Here is a 19,143-nt window from a genome sequence, read left to right on the forward strand (position 1 = left end):
AAACTCCTTCAAGGTTGTTGGAAAAGCATTCCAGGTGAAGCTGGTTGAGAGAATTCCAAGAGTGTGCAAAGCTGTTAAAGGCAAAGGGTGGCTACTTTGAAGAATCTAAAATATAACATATATTTAAATGTTTTGGTTACTACGGGATTCCATATGTGTTATTTCATAGTTTTGATGTCTTCACTATTATTCTACAATGTAGAAAATAGTAAAATAAAGAAAAACTTGATTGAGTAGGTGTGTCCAAACTGTTGACTGGTACTGTATAATTAAACAATTTATGTAAGAAAAAAAAATTCTGTGTTGAAATATACATCTACCCCGTATAAATGTCAATGTGTTATAATCTACATACACTATATACTGTATACAAAAGTATGTGCTGAAGTGCTGAAGCGCGTAGCACGTAAAAATAATCTGTCCTCGGTTGCAACACTCACTACAGAGTTCCAAACTGCCTCTGGAAGGCAACGTCAGCACAAGAACTGTTTGGAGCTTCATGAAATGGGTTTGCATGACTGAGCAGCCACACACAAGCCTGAGATTACCATGCGCAATGCCAAGCGTGTGCTGGAGTGGTGTACATCTCATCGCCATTGGACTCTGGAGCAGTGGAAACGCTTTCTCTGGAGTGATTAATCACCTTTCACCATCTGGCAGTCCGTCAAATGAATCTGAGTGTTGCGGATGCCAGGAGAACAATACCTGCCCCAATACATAGTGCCAACTGTAAAGTTTGGTGGAGGAGGAATAATGGTCTGGTGCTGTTTTTAATGATTCGGGCTAGGCCCCTTAGAAGGGAAATCTTAATGCTACAGCATACAATGACATTCTAGGCGATTCTGTGCTTCCAACTTTGTGGCAACATTTTGGGGTAGGCCCTTTCCTGTTTCAGCATGACAATGCCCCCGTACCCAAAGAGAGGTCCATACAGAAATGGTTTGTTGAGATCGGTGTGGAAGAACGTGACTGGCCTGCACAGAACCCTGACCTCAACCCCATCGAACACCTTTGGGCTGAATTTGAATGCTGACTGCGAGCCAGGCCTAATCGCCTAACATCAGCGCCCGACATCACTAATACTCTTGTGGCTGAATGGAAGTCCCCGCAGAAATGTTCCACCATCTAGTGGAATGCCTTCCCAGAAGAGAGGAGGCTGTTAAAGCAGCAGAGGGACCAACTCCATTTTAATGCCCATGATTTTGGAATGAGATGTTCAACGAGCAGGTGTCCACATACTTTTGGTCATGTAGCATAAGAATTAACATGAGACACGCTGTAGCCTCCACATAGCCTAAAGTACAATGTAGTTATGGTGTGCATTGTATACTAACACTGCCTCTAGCTTCCCCCCAGATTGTAAATATTTCTTCAGAAATTCTAATTTTCCTGCTGCAGGAAAGATGTTAATTTAATATAATATTACACTGTGTACTACTGTACTTTAGTAAAGCTGTAGTTACTTTTTCTGTCCAAACATTTGGTATTTTTTTTAAATCCAGCTCATTAACTGATGTCAAACTCAACCTTAATGTGATTCGAGTAGAGACAAACCCCATTTTAACCTTTTTCAAAATATCAATTGCTTTCTCCCAGAACAGAGGTTGGCCAAACCTCATATTGACAGCGGTACAAATCAAAAGAGCAAAGCAATCACATCATAACTCATTTTTATTATAGTAATTTTGTTGGTGTCAAGTATGTCTATGATGAGCTTACAAGCAACAATCCAGAGTGAACTAAAAAAGGTAAAGAATGGTCTGAACAATGCTGATGGTAGCAACCCTCATGTGGCTCTGATGTTGGGGCTGGTGAAAGAGCTGCTGCTTCCCTCCTTCCTCTTCGTGTGCCTGCGCAGGTAGACAAGTATGGCTCCCAATGACCCTGCCGTCTTCACAATTAAACTTAGCAAATGTGCATTATGGATGTTTCGAAATGCTCCACGGATGGGAGTGCACATGTTCATATCTCTACTGAGAGTGTCATTGTCACCAGAGCACTAATGGTTGAAATGAACCTCAGTCACAGGGTGTCTGGATGTCGCTATCATGTAAGTATCAAACGCAAAACAAAGATCCAATCGGCTGTGAAGGCACAGTAGATAACAACGTTGGTGTTCCTTCTCAACCAGATGAAGAGCGGTCTCGGGTTTGGGACAATCTTGGTGTAGTAGAACACCCTGAGCCATAAACATGAAGACATGCTCGACAATGTTGGGTACATTAAAGTGCAAGTGAGCGCATTATTGATTGTTGTGTTTGGTGGCAAAAAGCTGAAGCCTGAAGAACACACTTGATGCAGAAATGTTAATAATGTCAATAAATTACTGGTAGCTCAAATCAAATCAAATCTTATTTGTCACATACACATGGTTAGCAGATGTTAACGCGAGTGTAGCGAAATGCTTGTGCTTCTAGTTCCGACAATGCAGTAATAACCAACGAGTAATCTAACCTATCAATTTCACAACAACTACCTTATACACACAAGTGTAAAGGAATGAAGAATATGTACATATTGATGCAGTAGATGGTATAGAGTACAGTATATACATATGAGATGAGTAATGTAGGTTATGTAAACATTATATGAAGTGGCATTGTTTAAAGTGGTTAGTGATTTTTACATATATTTTTCCATTGTTAAAGTGTCTGGAGTTGCGTCAGTATGTTGGCAGCAGCCAACATACCAGAACGTGTCAAAAAATATACCAACAAATGAAACCAACCCCATTATTATTGTATGTACTATACTCATCGCAGATCTCTCTTGGAAGGTTCTGAAGTTGAGTAGAGAATATTTCCACTCATTTCTCCCCTGTTGCAATTTCAATATAGTTGGCCCATGAAGCTTGTTTTTTTATGCTAATGATGCTAACAGGCTATAGGGATGGAAGACTCAACAACATGAAGACCAAAATAAACAGTGACCTATAGGGATATTTAGTTCCTGGATTCAAGCAAACCGCAAAGCACCGACAGGGTACCGGCACAGAGTCAATGTGCGGGTCACTGGTTAGTGGAGGTAATTGAGATAATATGTACATGTAGGTAGAGTTATTAAAGTGACTATACATAGATAATAACAGAGAGTAGCAGCAGAGTAAAAGAGGGGGTGGGGGTCAGTGCAAATAGTCTGGGTAGCCATTTGGTTAGATGTTCAGGAGTCTTGTGGCTTGGGGGTAGAAGCTGTTTAGAAGCATCTTGGACCTAGACTTGGTGCTCCAGTACCGCTTGCCGTGCAGTAGCAGAGAGAACATTTTATGACAAGTGTGGCTGGAGTCTTTGACAATGTCTTTAATGGGCAAAAGACCCTCCCATCTAGATGTGTGAAGGTTCCATCCTTTGTTACCATAGCATTTTTTTATGTTCTCTATAGTTTATGTACTTGAAAATGTATAAATTGACCAATTCGGCACATTTGGGCTAACTCCTAGCAAACTTGAAACCAAATGTTGTGTAGTGTTGTAATTCGTCACTGGATCAGTCTGAAACGTTGCACCAGTACCGCTTGCACACACACTGCAGTAATTTTGTGGACAACATCTAAATTACACCTAAAATCCTATCAGAATGTATCGCCTTTCTCGTGCATTTCAAAGTTGATCGAACAAAAAACTATAGAAATTGCATGTTTTTTGGTTTGTATTATCTTTTACCAGATCTAATATGTTATATTCTCCTACATCAATTTCACATTTCCCCAAACTTCAACGTATTTCCTTTCAAATCGTATCAAGCAATATGCATATCCTTGCTTCAGGTCCCGAGCGACAGGCAGTTGGTTAGATTTGGGTATGTCATTTTAGGCAAAAATTTAAAAAAGGGTCTGATCCTTACTTCACTTAAAAAATGTAACATTGACCTAATAAAAACAGTTCTGTAGGAATAGGGTTTTGCCGTAAGCCTAATACATTATCACAGCATATTGGTTATATGCCTGCCAATATTGCTCTTCTCAGACCATATCATATTTCAAAACTCAAGCTTTGATAACAAAATAGATCAGTTGGTGTAGTACTTGCAAGGCACAGCTGAGCATAAATTGAAATAATTTGCTTTTTTTTATCTTACTGAATGATGGTACCTGCATCTGATGATCATGGTGGTTTCAGGACAATTGTGAACTCAGAAAAAAAACAAGGTAATCATGACGTCAGTGATCTTCAGGTCGGAAAGTTGGAACTCATAAAACATACCCGAGTTTCCGACTTTGAATTCCGAGATGGGTGACCGTTCAAAACAGTCGGATCTAATTTTTGTTCAGTTCCCAGTTGACTTGAACGCGCTGAAGACAGAAGTCTGAGATTTCCAAGTTTCCAGTTGTTTTGAACACGACATTACTCTCAGCGGAGGGAGGGAGAGAGCAGCATATCATCTGCCTCTCACAGTCCCTGCTCATAAAAACAGCAGCTCTTTGCTGTATTCTTTGACAGTCACTCTCTGGTCATGGTTTTATAAAAGTCATGAAATCTTACGTAGGCTAGTTTCAAACTTTGCTGTGGCCAGGGTCGTGGAAGCTATAGGCAAGGTGATTGGAGGTGTTTTGGGTCATTGTCCTGTTGAAAAACAAATGATAGTCCCACTAAGCGCAAACCAGATGGCATGGCGCATAACTACAGAATGTTGTGGTAGCCATGCTGGTTGAGTGTGCCTTGAATTCTAAATAAAACACTGACAGTGTCAGCAGCAAAGCACCCCCACACCATCACACCTCCTCCTTCAGGCTTCATGGTGGGAACCACACATGGGGAGATCATCCGTTCACTTACTCTGCGTCTTATAAAGACACGGCAGTTGGAACAAAAAATCTCAAATTTGGACTCATCAGACCAAAGGACAGATTTCCACCGGTCTAATGTCCATTGCTCGTGTTTCTTGACCCAAGCAAGTCTCTTCGACTTATCGGTGTCCTTTAGTAGTTATTTCTTTGCAGCAATTTGACAATGAAGGCCTGATTCATGCAATCTCCTCTGACCAGTTGATGTTGAGATGTTTCTGTTACTTGAACTCTGTGAAGCATTTATTTGGGCAGCAATCTGATGTGCAGTTAACTCTAATGAACTCATCCTCTGCAGCAGAGGTAGGTCTGGGTCTTCCTTTCCTGTGGTCGTCCTCATGAGATCCAGTTTCATCATAGCGCTAGAAGGTTATTGCGACTACACTTGAAGAAATGTTCAAAGTTCTGGAAATTTTCACAACACAACTGATTGGCTCGAATGCATTAAGAAGGAAATAAATTCCACAAATTAACTTTTAACAAGGCACACCTGTTAATTGAAATGCATTCCATGAAGCTGGTTGAGAGAATGCCAAGAGTGTGCAAAGCTGTCATCAAGGCAAAGGGTGGCTACTCTGAAGAATCTCAAATATGAAATCTATTTTGATTTGTTTAACACTTTTTTTGGTTACTACATGATTCCATATGTGTTATTTCATAGTATTGCTGTCTTTATTCTACAATATAGAAAATAGTACAAAAAAACCCTTGTGTGTCCAAACTTTTGACTGGTACTGTAGCTTTCATTAAATATGGAATTAATCACAAAAACAGAGCTGTATTAGGACAGTTTCCCTTTAACATTAGAAAAGCCGGGCCTCGATATCCCCCTAGGCTACCTAAGCCAATGACAAATCTTCTTGACGTTAACATTCTAACAGTCTAATAATTAATGTATTAATATAGGCCTATGCCTATCGCAAAAATAATAATTTGGTTGTGTTGATGAAGATCTTAGGAGAAGAAAATTAATTTAGTTTTGACGTCTTCGCTATTATTCTACAATGTAGAAAATAGTCAAATAAAGAAAAACCCTTGAATGAGTAGGTGTGTCCAAACTTTTGACTGGTACTGTATATATATTTATAGTTTTGTTTTTTGTTGTTGTTGCCTGTTTTGCATGTGGTGGTGAGGCAGACAGCAGAAAATACAGAGCGTAGGGATTGGTAATGTTCTCTAGTAGCACTGTGATTGGCTCAGTGTTCTGTCACTCATGGGGACACCACGTCACTGCAAGAACTACAGGGAGAGCTTGAAAATTCAAACCCCTTGGGTGCTGCCATTGATTTACATTAGAAGTGCCTATTCAGGAAGGCTCAATGTCATAGGGCATAGAGAAAATTACATAAAATCTGGCCATATCTACCATAGCTTTGATTGGAATGATCATGTCAACATCATACTTCCAAAATCTTAGCTAGTAAGCAGTCATCATAATGACGAGTGGTTTTGGCGCGCTGAGGAGATCTCGAACACTGGGTACACTCGTCTCCAGCCAGTACGTCGGTACAAGGAAAAGGCCGACCGCCACGGCAGTGAGGCGCCTGTTTTCTCTCCGGGTGACCAGGTCTGGCTCTCCACCCGGAACCTGCCCCTCCGCCTGCCCTGCTGGAAGCTGAGCTAGTGGTTTGTGGGGCCGTTTAAAGTCCTGAGAAGGGTTAATGAGGTAACGTACTGTTTGCAGCTCCCTGTTGATTACAACATTAACCCGACCTTTCATGAGTCTCTCCTCAGGCCAGTGGTGCCTGGGCCCCTCACTGAGGCTGGACCCAGTGATGCCCCTCTGCCTCCTCTGGACATCGAGGGAGGTCCGGCCTCCTCGGTGCGTGAAGTCCTGGATTCGAGGCGTCGGGCGTGGGTCTCCAGTGTTTGTTTTGGGCTTTGTCCCCGTCATGTTCATGACATACTCTTTTTTGGGTAGAGAAATAAAACCCTCTATTTCGTATTCCTGTGCCTGTCTCCTATCATTATGCAATTTGACAACTACAATGACTTGTGATAGTCAATGTCATTCCATACTGGATTTTGCTAAGAGGGAAGGCCCATACCATACCCAGTGAGCATGGACCATACCCAGTGTGCATATATCATGCAAACCATAGAGTGAGTAAGTAGGAACTCTGCACAATAGCAAACAATAACATTGTTCCATTGCTGCGAAGATTTAGTTGTAGAAAATGTAGACATTGTACATATTTACTATTTCAATGACAGTACAAATTATATTTTTTTCACAATAATGTCATTGTATTTGTAATCAGATTTGTCTATGGGGACTTATGTCAAAAGTAAGTGATTTGCAAAAAAAATGTATACAATAAACATTCATAAAAGTACAGTCTCAGAGCTTCAAAATGGTATATCATACTGTAGTTTGAGGAAACATGCGGCTTTGAACGTTGATAAACTTGTTATCCCAATATGAGACAACTAGAAGAAAATGGTCTTTGTAAGATTGTTATGAGATTTTCACACGTGCTAGTGAGCTCTTCTTTGTTTAACCAGGTAGGCCAGTTGAAAACAAGTTCTCATTTACAACTGCGACCTGGCCAAGATAAAGCAAAGCAGTGTGACACAAACAACAACATAGAGTTACACATGGAATAAACAAACGTACAGTCAATAACACATGGCTTGCCAGGAAGGATCCTGTCTTTCTACAGTGCCGAGCAAATGTCTCCACACCCCTTTTCTTATTTTGCTGCCTTAAAATTAAATCGAAAAAGGGATAAAATTGGATTTGTTTCTTACTTATATCCACTACTTGCTCCACATTTTCAAAGTGAAAGAAACACGTGAAAGAAAAAACTAAGATGTCTTGATTATGTAAGTCTTCACACCCCAGAAGTAATACTTGGTGGAAAGAATTTTGGCAGCAATTACAGCTGTGAATAATTTTGAATAGGATTCTACCAACTCTGTACAACTCTTAAGGCAACATATATGGATGGTTCCACCAATTCGGTGCCTTTTGAGATGTGTCAATTGGTGGAAAAAAAAAACAGTTGGCAGTCATAAAAAAAATGTTTTATTTTACCTTTATTTAACTAGGCAAGTTATGAGTCAGTCAATGACAGCCTAGGAACAGTGGGTTGCACAACCCTACCAGCTGGATACTCCCCGTAGCCAGGCCAGTGCGGTGAGGTGGAATAGACTTCACTGGGCTGTGCTGCCAAACCGGGGACACCATGCGTAGGGCTGGTGCCATGTACCCCGGCCCGAGGAGACGCACTGGAGACCAGATGCGCTGAGCCGGTTTCATGGCACCTGGCTCGATGCCCACTCTAGCCCGGCCGATACGAGGCGCTGCGATGTAACGCACCGGGATATGCCTGCGCACCGGGGACACTGTGCGCCTCACGGCATAACGCGGTGCCTGCCCGGTCCACCTCTCTCCATGGTAAGCACGGGGAGTTGGCTCAGGTCTCCTACCTGACTTAGCCACACTCCCCGTGTGCCCCCCCCCAATACATTTTTGGGGCTGCCTCCTCATACCACCGCCGCTCAGCTTTCGATATTCCCCAGCCTGTGTCCAGGGTCCCTCTCCGTTCAAAATATCCTCCCATGTCCAGGAGTCTTGAGATTTCTGCTGCTGCCCGTTATCACCCTGCTTGTTCCTTGGTTGGTGGGTGATTCTGTAATGTTCGTTGTAGGTGGAAGAAGAGGAGGACCAATGCGCAGCGTGGTAGGTGTCCATATTCTTTAATCAAGTAATTGAACACTGAAACAAAACAATAAAACGACAAACGAACAGTCCTGAATGGTGCTGAAAAAACACTGAACAGAAAATAATCACCCACACCACACAGGTGGGAAAAGGCTACCTAAGTATGATTCTCAATCAGAGACAACTAACGACACCTGCCTCTGATTGAGAACCATACCAGGCCAAACACAAAAATACCACATAGAAAAAGGAACATAGACTACCCACCCAACTCACGCCCTGACCATACTAAAGCAAAGACATAACAAAAGATCTAAGGTCAAAACGTGACAAATGTCAATACCATTGTAAAGCACAATTTCTCCCCTTTCCAACAAAATCAATGACATGAGCACCACTCTGCCCGTTTCTGCACAATTCAACAAGTCAATGAGCTCCGTCGGGTCTTTTTAAAAATGGCGGGTGGGGAAGCGAAACCAATGCGTGATAGTAAGAAAGACAGATGTTGTGTGGGAAAACATATTTTTTTCACTCGATCTGTCCAACTTATCATCTTATCGCCTCAAAAATGTAAATTAAACACTATAAAGAGTTTATGAAATGTGTCATTACAAACCTATTTGAAGGTTTGTGTCGAATTTGAATCGGGTTTTTAGGGCGGTGCTAAAGTGATCTTCAGAAGTAAACAGCGGCTTTGAGAGTGATGCTCGCTTGCAGTGATGACGCAAGAAATGACTAGGTATCCCCCCCTTACCCCCGTCACTCTCCATTTCTGTTTTTTAAACGATGAGAGAAATGCTACACCTGGTGGAGAGAGATTGTAAGACAGAAATAGTTGCTTTATGCGTGCTGTACGTTACAGCATGACACGTCACGATGTAACGGAGGGTCAGTTTTTCAACTTTTCTCCAATACTATAGAGCCATTACCATGTCGGTCAACGCTTGAATAGAAACGTAGTTCACACCCCAAATTTTGAAGTCAACACTGTCGCAACAGTCCCATTAGTTTTCTTTGCAGCCTCGTTTCAATGTCGCGATTGCGCACATTTGTACGGGAATGGGGTGAGTTTACGTTAAATGTGTGGTTTCACACTATGCTCTACACTATGATTTGACTAGTAGATGTTCAGTGTTTCTTTTGAAAAAAAGATTTTGAAAGAAATACACTGAGCACACAAAACATTAAGAACACCTGCACTTTTTATTTTTCTATATTCTTAGGGGGTAGATCAGCTTTAATACTGCAGATAGAGTTTAGCTTCCATCAATTGAATTGTCTGCATCATTTCCAATCCCCCATATATTTTTTTGAAAAAAGATATATACACTGTATATAGATATATTTTTAAATACATTTTCCTTTATTATTTTCCCCTGACCCTACCACCCCTCCCCTAACTGGAGTAAACTAATGGATAACAACACTTAGGCTTCTAATTCCAGTTTATACCTACTATATACATTTTACAGACACAATGTATTTTACAATAGTTATCTTTTGTTTGTTTTTAATCCCATCCTTCAGATCATTCAACCCCTCCCATTTATCCCTGAAGACCATCCAGTTTGATCTCTATTTTTCCACACATTTTTAACTGTGCTGTTTCACAACAGTTCTGAACCTAAATTCATTTTACAGTCACAGTATATTTTACATTAGTTATCTGTTGTTTTTAATCCCACCCTTTAGAGTCACTCAATTTAGTGTATGTCAACTTCTGACACACTGGAATTGTGAATTATAAATGAAATAATCTGCCTGTAAACAATGGTTGGAAAAATGACTTGTCATGCACAAGGTAGATGTCCTAACCGACTTGCCAAAACTGTAGTTGTTAACAAGAAATTTGTGGAGTGTTTGAAAACTGTTTTTTATGACTCCAACCTAAGTGTATGTAAACGTCTGACTTCAACTGTAGTTAAACTGGGTAAACATCTGCTTTTCCCATGGCATAGACTGACCTGGTGAATCCAGGTGAAAGCTATGATCCCTTATTGATGTCACTTAAATCCACTTCAATCAGTGTAGATTAAGGGGAGGAGACAGGTTAAATTGTATTTTTAAGCCTTGAGACAATTGAGACATGGATTGTGTATGAGTGCCATTCAGAGGGTGAATGGGCAATACAATATTTAAGTGACTTTGAACAGGGTATGTAAGTAGGTGCCAGGCGCAAATGGTTTGTGTCAAGAACTGCAACACTGCTGGGTTTTTCAACAACTTGTGGAGTCCATGCTGAACGAATTGAGTCTGTTCTGAGGCCACCCTCTGAGGAAGATGTTCCTAATGTTTGGTATACTCTGTTCTGTTTCACCATATTAAAACAAGAGCTCAGTTCACAAAACATGGTTGACCTTTTAAACTTAAAATTAATCATTAAATAATTAATAATATTCAGAAATGACTTTGTCAAAACAGCTAAATACTGTAACTAGGGTTCTACAATGATGGTGAAAACTTGGAGACATGTTGGGGTTTAGTGGGTTAAAATATTCCTTGAAGTCACAAAGGGTGCACAGAGGGAAATGTCAAAATGCAGAATGTTGGCACTTTAGCAAGTCTTTATTCATATACAAAATCGTATTTATTGAATTATCCATGTGCTCTGTATTAAAGGTCACTTCATTGAATATAACATGTTTTTAAAATTCAATATTGGTGCACAATGTCTAAATACCAATTCCTAATTTTGTGGCACTCCACATACTGCCACCACAATACAGTTTATTTTTCAAACGACCATACTATGAAGTAGGAACTAGCTTTAAACGCCCTCGATCCTGTAACCAGTCACATTTGTTTGCCTAACATTAAAGAATGCTTTGTGTACACCAGTGGCGGTCAATGCCGTTTAAGATGAGGGAGAACATTTGTTTTTCATGAGCATGGCCTTATTTCTATTACAGCATATTGGATGACTCATTCAAATTCCATTCGCCCAGTTCAATGTGACAGCAATAGGTTCAGGCTACTACATGATGCTCAAATTTGCCCTATACCCATCATGAGGCTGCTACAACCTAGCCTATGAATGAAAGTTTACAATGTAGGTGCACACAGGTTGAGAGACACATTTGAGGTGACAGACAGTGACACATAGACAGACAGTGACATTCATCACCGCCTTGCACACTCTTGCCTGCATCTAGCTGATATAGGGTGTAATCATTAGTCCAACTGTCGCAAACTATAATTTCTATTGGACAAATTCTGGTTTGTTTATCCCCGTTTTGTTCCGTTTGCTTCTGTTTTAAGAAATGTTTTTCAACAAAATCGGTGGAATGAGTACACCCCTGATCATGCGTAATAACAGTTCACTTTCATAGGAGCCACGTTGTATTCCTTCTATGCACTCTCCTCTCACCTTGTCCCTTTGCTTGTGGCCTTCAATACAACACATCAGCTGCATGTGACCAGGTGAAAACATCTTTCCAAGCCAAACCACTACACACAGCCTACATCATTGTCAGCATATTAGCTAAAGTAAAGTCATAGTCAGCTTAACTAATAGAACTAATGTGTTAGTAAACCCGCTACAATCATGCAGTAATGTTAGTTTACAGTCCGTAAGCCGTTACACCGGGGGACCCGGTGGCAATAAATTAATAATTCCAAAAGCTTACCTTGACTTGGAAGAGTTCCAGTGTTGTGTTGGATAGTCAGAGCCAGCTAGCTAACTTAGCATCCCTCTGTTTGAGCAGGGTTTTTCAGTAGGCTAAACTAGCTAGCTGCATTTGCTAGCTAAGGAAGTGAAACCCGAAAGTGAAAAAAATATAAAATCTCTCTACATATTTCTCTCTTGCTTCTCTTTCATTTTGGAAAAAATAATTTGTTCAAAACTGTTCAACTATTGTCTTTCTCTCTCTTTGAGTCAACTACTCACCTCATTTTACGCACTGCAGTGATAGCTACTGTAGCTGGTGCTTATGCTTTCAGTACTAGATTAATTATCTTATCCTTTGATTGGGTGAACAACATGTAATTTCATGCTGCAAGAGCTCTGATAGATTGGAGGACGTCCTCCGGAAGTTGTCATAATTACTGTGTAAGTCTATGGAAGGGGGTCAGAACCATGAGCTTCCTAGGTTTTGTATTGAAGTTAATATACCCAGAGGAGGATGGAAACTAGCTGTCCTCTGGCTACACCATGGTACTACCCTACAGAGTACTATTGAGTTTACTGTAGACCTTCTTTGCAAAATTGTTTGAAACAATTGTTTGGTGATGTGATTATATACAGCATTGTTTTCTTAATCAATTGTTTGGTGACGTGATTATAGTCAGTATAGTTGTATCTAAAAAGGATAACTTTTAAAATGTTTTAGAATTTACATTTTTAGGAAATTCACTGAGGAGGATGGTTCTCCCCTTCCTCCTCTGAGGAGCCTCTACTGGTGTACACAGTATACTAATACAAAGTAGCTCCGTGCTGGCTGTAAACAGAATGAGAGAAGCTGAAGCACAGGGAGATACAGAGGGAGAACTGGTCCTGCATGGCTCAGTTGGTAGCGCATGGCACTTGTACCACCAGGGTTGGCGGGCCACCCATACTTAAAATGTATGCCCGCATAACTGTATTTCGGTTTGGATAAAAGTGTCTGCTGAATGGCATATATTATTATTAACTGATAAATCACAGTGTGTGTCCACAGGGATCCATGTCACCATATAAGTATTTTCTATAGATGCATATTACAGTGATCTACAGTGTCTGCGTCATGTATGTCACAGTAACCCTCATCTGGCTCTACAGTGCTTGGGGCTGGGAGAAAGGCCTGCTGCGTTCTTCCATCTTCTTCATGTGCCTTCACAGGTACACAAAGGTCCTTCCCCAGGACAATATCATGATGTCGAAACCCAGGAATAGATATACCAAGTGAATTGGTGCTACAGTACACCGTGTTCTAGATATGAGGGGGAATCTCAAATAAACACAACAATTATGTTAAACACAGTGGTAGTAAAATAAATGTCTCCCCAAAGACCAGTAAACACAGCATTATCCATCTTTGAAAATACTCCCTTTCACTGGAGACATATTTTACAACCATACCTTGAGCAACCGTAATAGATCTGGAGCAATCCAGTTTGCATGCACGCAAAAGGGGTTTTCTCAGGTGGCTTTCCACTCATTTACGTTTTGAGAAGAAAACACACCTAGCAATATGCAAAGTATTTTAGCTGAAATGAAACTTCCTTGCCCATTGCCACACTACTAAAGCCACTCATGGAGACACCATGTTATCTTATGATTGACAGAACCATGGGTTAGACCAGGATATAATAGAAAAAGGGCAATATAAATGGGTACTCCACGGTAATACATTTATGATGCAATTAATTAAATAAAATAGCAGGAATTCATTTTTTTAATTGGACACTTAATTGGATGAATAAGAATATATCCCGGTGTTGTAATATTTGACTCGACTCGTCAGGATAAAATACTGCAGAAAGCACAATTAATTTAGAGACAACACAATTTCCCACCCATTAAAGTAATTAAATACTGTGGCTTTGTGATTGAATTAGGTCAGATTCCATTTTGCACATTTACCATAACAACATTTGTAGGAAGGAGGATGTAGTTTCACAGCACATAATGAATGTTTCTACTATATCAGGATACAAAGGACCACCTCTTGGCATTTACCATCCTTGGTCTATGTATGGTTCTACACGCATGTAAAAACAACACAATCACTCATATAAAGACAATAAGAAAGTTAAAGATTGAGATACAGGTGATGTAGCATAAAACTTCTCTGAAAGAGATCATTATTTTTCAAAAAGAATGTTTGGTTTTATTAAACATATATTCATAATATACCTGTACAATTATAGCCATACAAAATGGGCCCTCAAAATAACCACAATATCAACATGAGTACAAAAAGGATTTCAGAGTCTCAGAGGTTAACCATAACTTGCTGTCAAGGACACTTTAATATGAAAGGAAAAAATGTTTTCAGGCAATACTTCCGCCAATTTCATTATTTTGGTGATGGTGTGTTTATGAACTGTTGCTCATCAAAGATGTTTGCGTATACGATTTTCATTCTCATTCTCTGTTTTATTATTGATAAACTGTCAAACTGTGTTATTTTGCACTTAGTGCCGATTATCCTTTCCCACTTAATTTTCAGAGAAAAATTACACTAAACTAAGCATCAATATCCAGCATTAAATACCAGTATTTTCTAATCACTTTATACTGTAGATCTAACACAGGGATACTGTTGACGTCAAGCAGTAGCAATGAATTAAAAACTTTTAATAAAAAATACAATATAAAATGGTAGCAAATGCGTGAACAGATCAAACGTGTGACAGAACAAAATGTTTACTGAAGGAAACAAACGAAACAATAAAAATACCCAAAATAAATCTAAAAAGCTTGGGTGAACAACTTAAGCTTTGTATATGGCAGCTCTTTGAAGACTCCTCTAACCCTTGGCCCGGCAGCCACTTCTGTGGTATATGATGGTTAGGTTTTCTTGCTAGGGGACCGCTAGCAGATGTTCCAGTTAGCTGGGTTATTTTTACATTCCCTTTCTTGCAGCAATACAATCCAGCCCAGCATGTGTATTAGAAACCTCAAGAACATTGTGGAGAAAGAAGAATTTTAAATCAAACTTTCAAATAATTATAATGTAGGAAACCGGTCCGGGGCACCTCATTTTTAAATGGCTTTATTTAAGGATATATTGAAATGGAGATTTAATTTTAATATCAGTTCTTTGTGGAATTAATTTAATCTTAATTAATCACTGCATTATCAAGATCAGTAAAACAATACTTATCTTACTCTGTGTTTTTCAATAGTATATTATCTAAGATGGCCTTTGCGTTTTGTCTTTTCAACCATTCCATTCTGTTAAACTTCTAACCATTTTCTTAGGAATTTGAAATAGATTCATTGCATGTGTGCGTAGATTCTCTGAGTCAGAACATGAGATTTCTTCCCCACATGACAGTGGGAGAGTTTAATCTTCGCAATCTACATACATTGAGCCACCAAAACAGTGCCACTGTCCATGTTTTCCTCTATGTGGCTTTATACCATAACATTGCCTACACTTCCTATAACATTGCCTGCCTATTGTAACCATTCCAGGCTCTTTGTATTCCTATCATTGGATAAATCCGTTGCACCATACCCAAATGCTTCAATCTCTTATGGCACCATTTTCCTGTCCCATCGCCAGCATTCGTAAGCCGACCGGTCAACATCTTTGCAGCTACAAGTCCTGTCCTACGAAATATCTAGACAGAAATGGGAAGACGTTCCCCACCAGGATATTCCCACAGTTCCCTAAAGGAGAATGAATTCTTCATTTCTACCGCAGAGGAGCGAGGAAAAAGTCTGGATGTCTCCTCCCGTGCAGACAGCTGGACAAAACAGAATAAAGGTAAGCAGCGATGGCTAAAAGGCTTGGCTGGATGCTGTGGTCAGATGTAGTACTCCCTGTTGTCCCTGAGGGTGGCGCTGTCGTGAAGGTGGAGCTCTGTCCGGTAGGCTGATTCGGCCCGGTAGACCGGTTCGGCCTGGTAGGCTGCTTCTCTCCGGTAGGCTGTTTCCAGGTTGTGTCGGTGCTCCTTCTCCTTGATGCTGGCATCTCTCTGGGCTTGCCGGTGTTGGTAAAGGAAACGGGTCATCACCACCACCACACACAGAGTGATGAAGACCACTGCTGTCACCACTCCTGTAGACGAGCAAGGGTTAGTTATGACATCACAGGTTAGGTTATCAAGGAGACAACCACAAAAATGAGTGAAAGGTAAGAGAGCGAGAGAAAGGAAGGAAAGGAAGAAAGAAAAATAGGCTAATTTCATATTAAGACAGGACCAATAAATTAAGACAAAATAGAGAAACAAACCTCCAATTACTGCTGAATCATGCCGGGTGTCATTGCCTTGCTGCTCCTTATCTTTGTTTGCTTTCGCAGCTTGATCTGGCAGAGAAGAAAAGAGAAGCCAGCTAATTAATTAACTTTCAGTAATGAGTGAATGAGCTGTGCAGCCAACGGATGTTCCTCAACAGGGTGTATGTGGCAGAAGATAACGTATTTTTGTAACTGTGTAAACAATGATAACAAAACTTCCATTAGGCTGTCAGGCATCAGCTCATTGTGGTGTCGATTTGTTCCTGATTTATCCCTAAAATGTAATAATGATGCTTTAAGCCAGAGACAAAACTGGACATCCACAGTTGATTCCACACACCTTCAAATGGTTTCCAGAATGAAAGCTGAACAGCTGTGGCATAGTAAACAAACAAATATATTTGTTCGACCTGAGTTTTATCCAGTTAGCTAAGTGGACACTGTGTTTTACAATAGCTTACCTGAGAGTGGGTGTGAAGTTGTTGAGTCAGCCAGCACCCCACAGTTAGACTCCACCAGGTGACCCCGTACGCTGACCAATGAGCTGCCACGGTTTAGTAGCGCTGCCTTCAGTGGAGCCACGTGATTGAACTGGACTGATGAGAGGCAGCCAATGAAGCCCTTAGATCCTGCCTGCATCACCTCCTCATCAAAATTTTCTCCTCCTGTAATTCAGGATTAACATTGAGCTGTTAAAGCAGTATAGTCTCTCACGGGAAAGAAAGTTATCCCACAAGAGAACAAGTTTCTTGTGAGCTAAAACAAATAAAACATATCAAATCAAATCCAATTTTTATTTGTCACATGCGCTGAAAACAACAGGTGTTGCTTACTTACAAGCCCTTAACCAACAATGCTTTAAGAAGTTTAAAAACGTGTTAAGTAAAAAATAGATAATAAAAAAATAACAAATAATAACATATAATTAAACAGCAGCAGTACAATAACAAGCGAGGCTATATACAGGGGGTACCGGTTAGTTGAGGTAATTGAGGTAATATATAGGTAGAGTTAAAGTGATTGCATAGATTATAAACAGAGAGTAGGAGCAGCGTAAAAGAGGGGTCTGGGTAGCCCTTTGATTAGCTGTTCAGGAGTCTTATGGCTTGGGGGTAGAAGCTGTTAAGAAGCCTTTTGGAACTAGACTTGGCGCTCTGGTACCACTTGCCGTGCGGTAGCATAGAGAACAGTCTATGAATAGGGTGACTGGAGTCTTTGACAATTTTTAGGGACTTCCTCTGACACCGCCTGATATAGATGTCCTGGATGGCAGGAAGCTTATCCCCAGTGATGTACTGGGCCGGACGCACTACGCCCATAGTTCTTGCGGTCGGAGGCCGAGCAGTTGCCATACCAGGCAGTGATGCAACCAGGTCTCTGACCTCCTCCCTATAGGCTGTCTCATCGTTGTTGGTGATCAGGCCTACCACTGTTGTGTCGTCGGCAAAACTTGATGATGGTGTTAGAGTCGTGCTATGTTATGCAGTCATGAGTGAACAGGGAGTACAGGAGGGGACTGAGCACACACCCCTGAGGGGCCCCCGTGTTGAGGATCAGCGTGGGGGATGTGTTGTTCCCTACCCTTACCACCTGGGGACGGCCCGTCAGGAAGTCCAGGATCCAGTTGCAGAGGGAGATGCTTAGTCCCAGGGTCCTTAGCTTAGTGATGAGCTTTGAGGGCACTATGGTGTTGAACGCTGAGCTGTAGTCAATGGATAGCATTCTCACATAGTTGTTTCTTTTGTCCAGGTGGGATCTGTTGGGGTGGTATGCAAATTGGAGTGGGTCTAGGGTTTCTGGGATAATGGTGTTGATGTGAGCCATGACTAGCCTTTCAATGCTCTTCATGGCTACAGACGTGAGTGCTATGGGTCGGTAGTCATTTAGGCAGGTTACCTTAGTGTTGTTGGGCAAAGGGACTATGGTGGTCTGCTTGAAACATGTTGGTATTACAGACTCAGTCAAGGACCGGTTGAAAATGTCAGTGAAGACACTTGCCAGTTGGTCAGCACATGCTCGCAGTACACGTCCTGGAAATCCATCTGACCCTGCGGCCATGTGAATGTTGACCTGTTTAAAGGTCTTACTCACATCGGCTACGGAGATCGTGATCACACAGTCATCCGGAACAGCTGGTGCTCTCATGCATGTTTCAGTGTTACTTGCCTCGAAGCGAGCAAAGAAGTAATTTAGCTTGACTGGTAGGTTCGTGTCACTGGGCAGCTCGTGGCTGTGCTTCCCTTTGTAGTCTGTAATAGTTTGCAAGCCCTGGCACATCCAACGAGCGTCGGTGCCAGTGTAGTACGATTCAATCTTAGTCCTCTATTGACGCGTTGCCTGTTTGATGGTTCGTCGGAGGGCATAGCGAGATTTCTTATAGGCTTCTGGGTTAGAGTCCCACTCCTTGAAAGTCGCAGCTCAACCCTTTAGGTCAGTACAGATGTTGCCTGTAATCCATGGCTTCTGGTTGGGATATGTACGTACGGTCACTGTGGTGACGATGTCATCGATGCACTTATCACACCAGTATCACTACTTGCACATCATCATCTATCACTCCAGTGTTAATCTGCTCAATTGAAATTACTTCGCTACTATGGCCTATTAATTGCCTTACCTCCTCACGCCATTTGCACACACTGTATATAGACTTTCTTTTATTTGTTTTTCTATTGTGTTATTGACTGTACGCTTGTTTATTCCATGTGTAACTGTGCTGTTGTTTGTGTCGCACTGCTTTGCTTTATCTTGGCCAGGTCGCAGTTGTAAATGAGAACTTGTACTCAACTAGGTTACCTTGTTAAATAA

At 41.1% G+C, this 19,143-nt stretch overlaps 1 protein-coding gene across 2 annotated transcripts in view; it reads right to left on the reverse strand.

Moving 5' to 3' along the window:
• Positions 1 to 14,227: 14,227 nt before the first annotated feature.
• Positions 14,228 to 19,143, reverse strand: part of LOC110520175 (contactin-associated protein-like 5) — a 119,343-nt gene continuing 114,427 nt past the window's right edge. For both annotated transcript variants that reach the window (XM_021597306.2, XM_021597305.2), the window contains exons 22-24: positions 16,797 to 17,000; positions 16,330 to 16,404; positions 14,228 to 16,155 (exon numbers count right to left, since the gene is read on the reverse strand). In XM_021597306.2, coding sequence (XP_021452981.1) covers positions 15,902 to 16,155; positions 16,330 to 16,404; positions 16,797 to 17,000 — 533 coding nt within the window. In that variant the 3' untranslated portion in view covers positions 14,228 to 15,901. The remainder of the gene's footprint in view (positions 16,156 to 16,329; positions 16,405 to 16,796; positions 17,001 to 19,143) is intronic.

This window comes from Oncorhynchus mykiss, chromosome 3, assembly GCF_013265735.2.
Source record: "Oncorhynchus mykiss isolate Arlee chromosome 3, USDA_OmykA_1.1, whole genome shotgun sequence".
Taxonomy (NCBI): domain Eukaryota; kingdom Metazoa; phylum Chordata; class Actinopteri; order Salmoniformes; family Salmonidae; genus Oncorhynchus; species Oncorhynchus mykiss.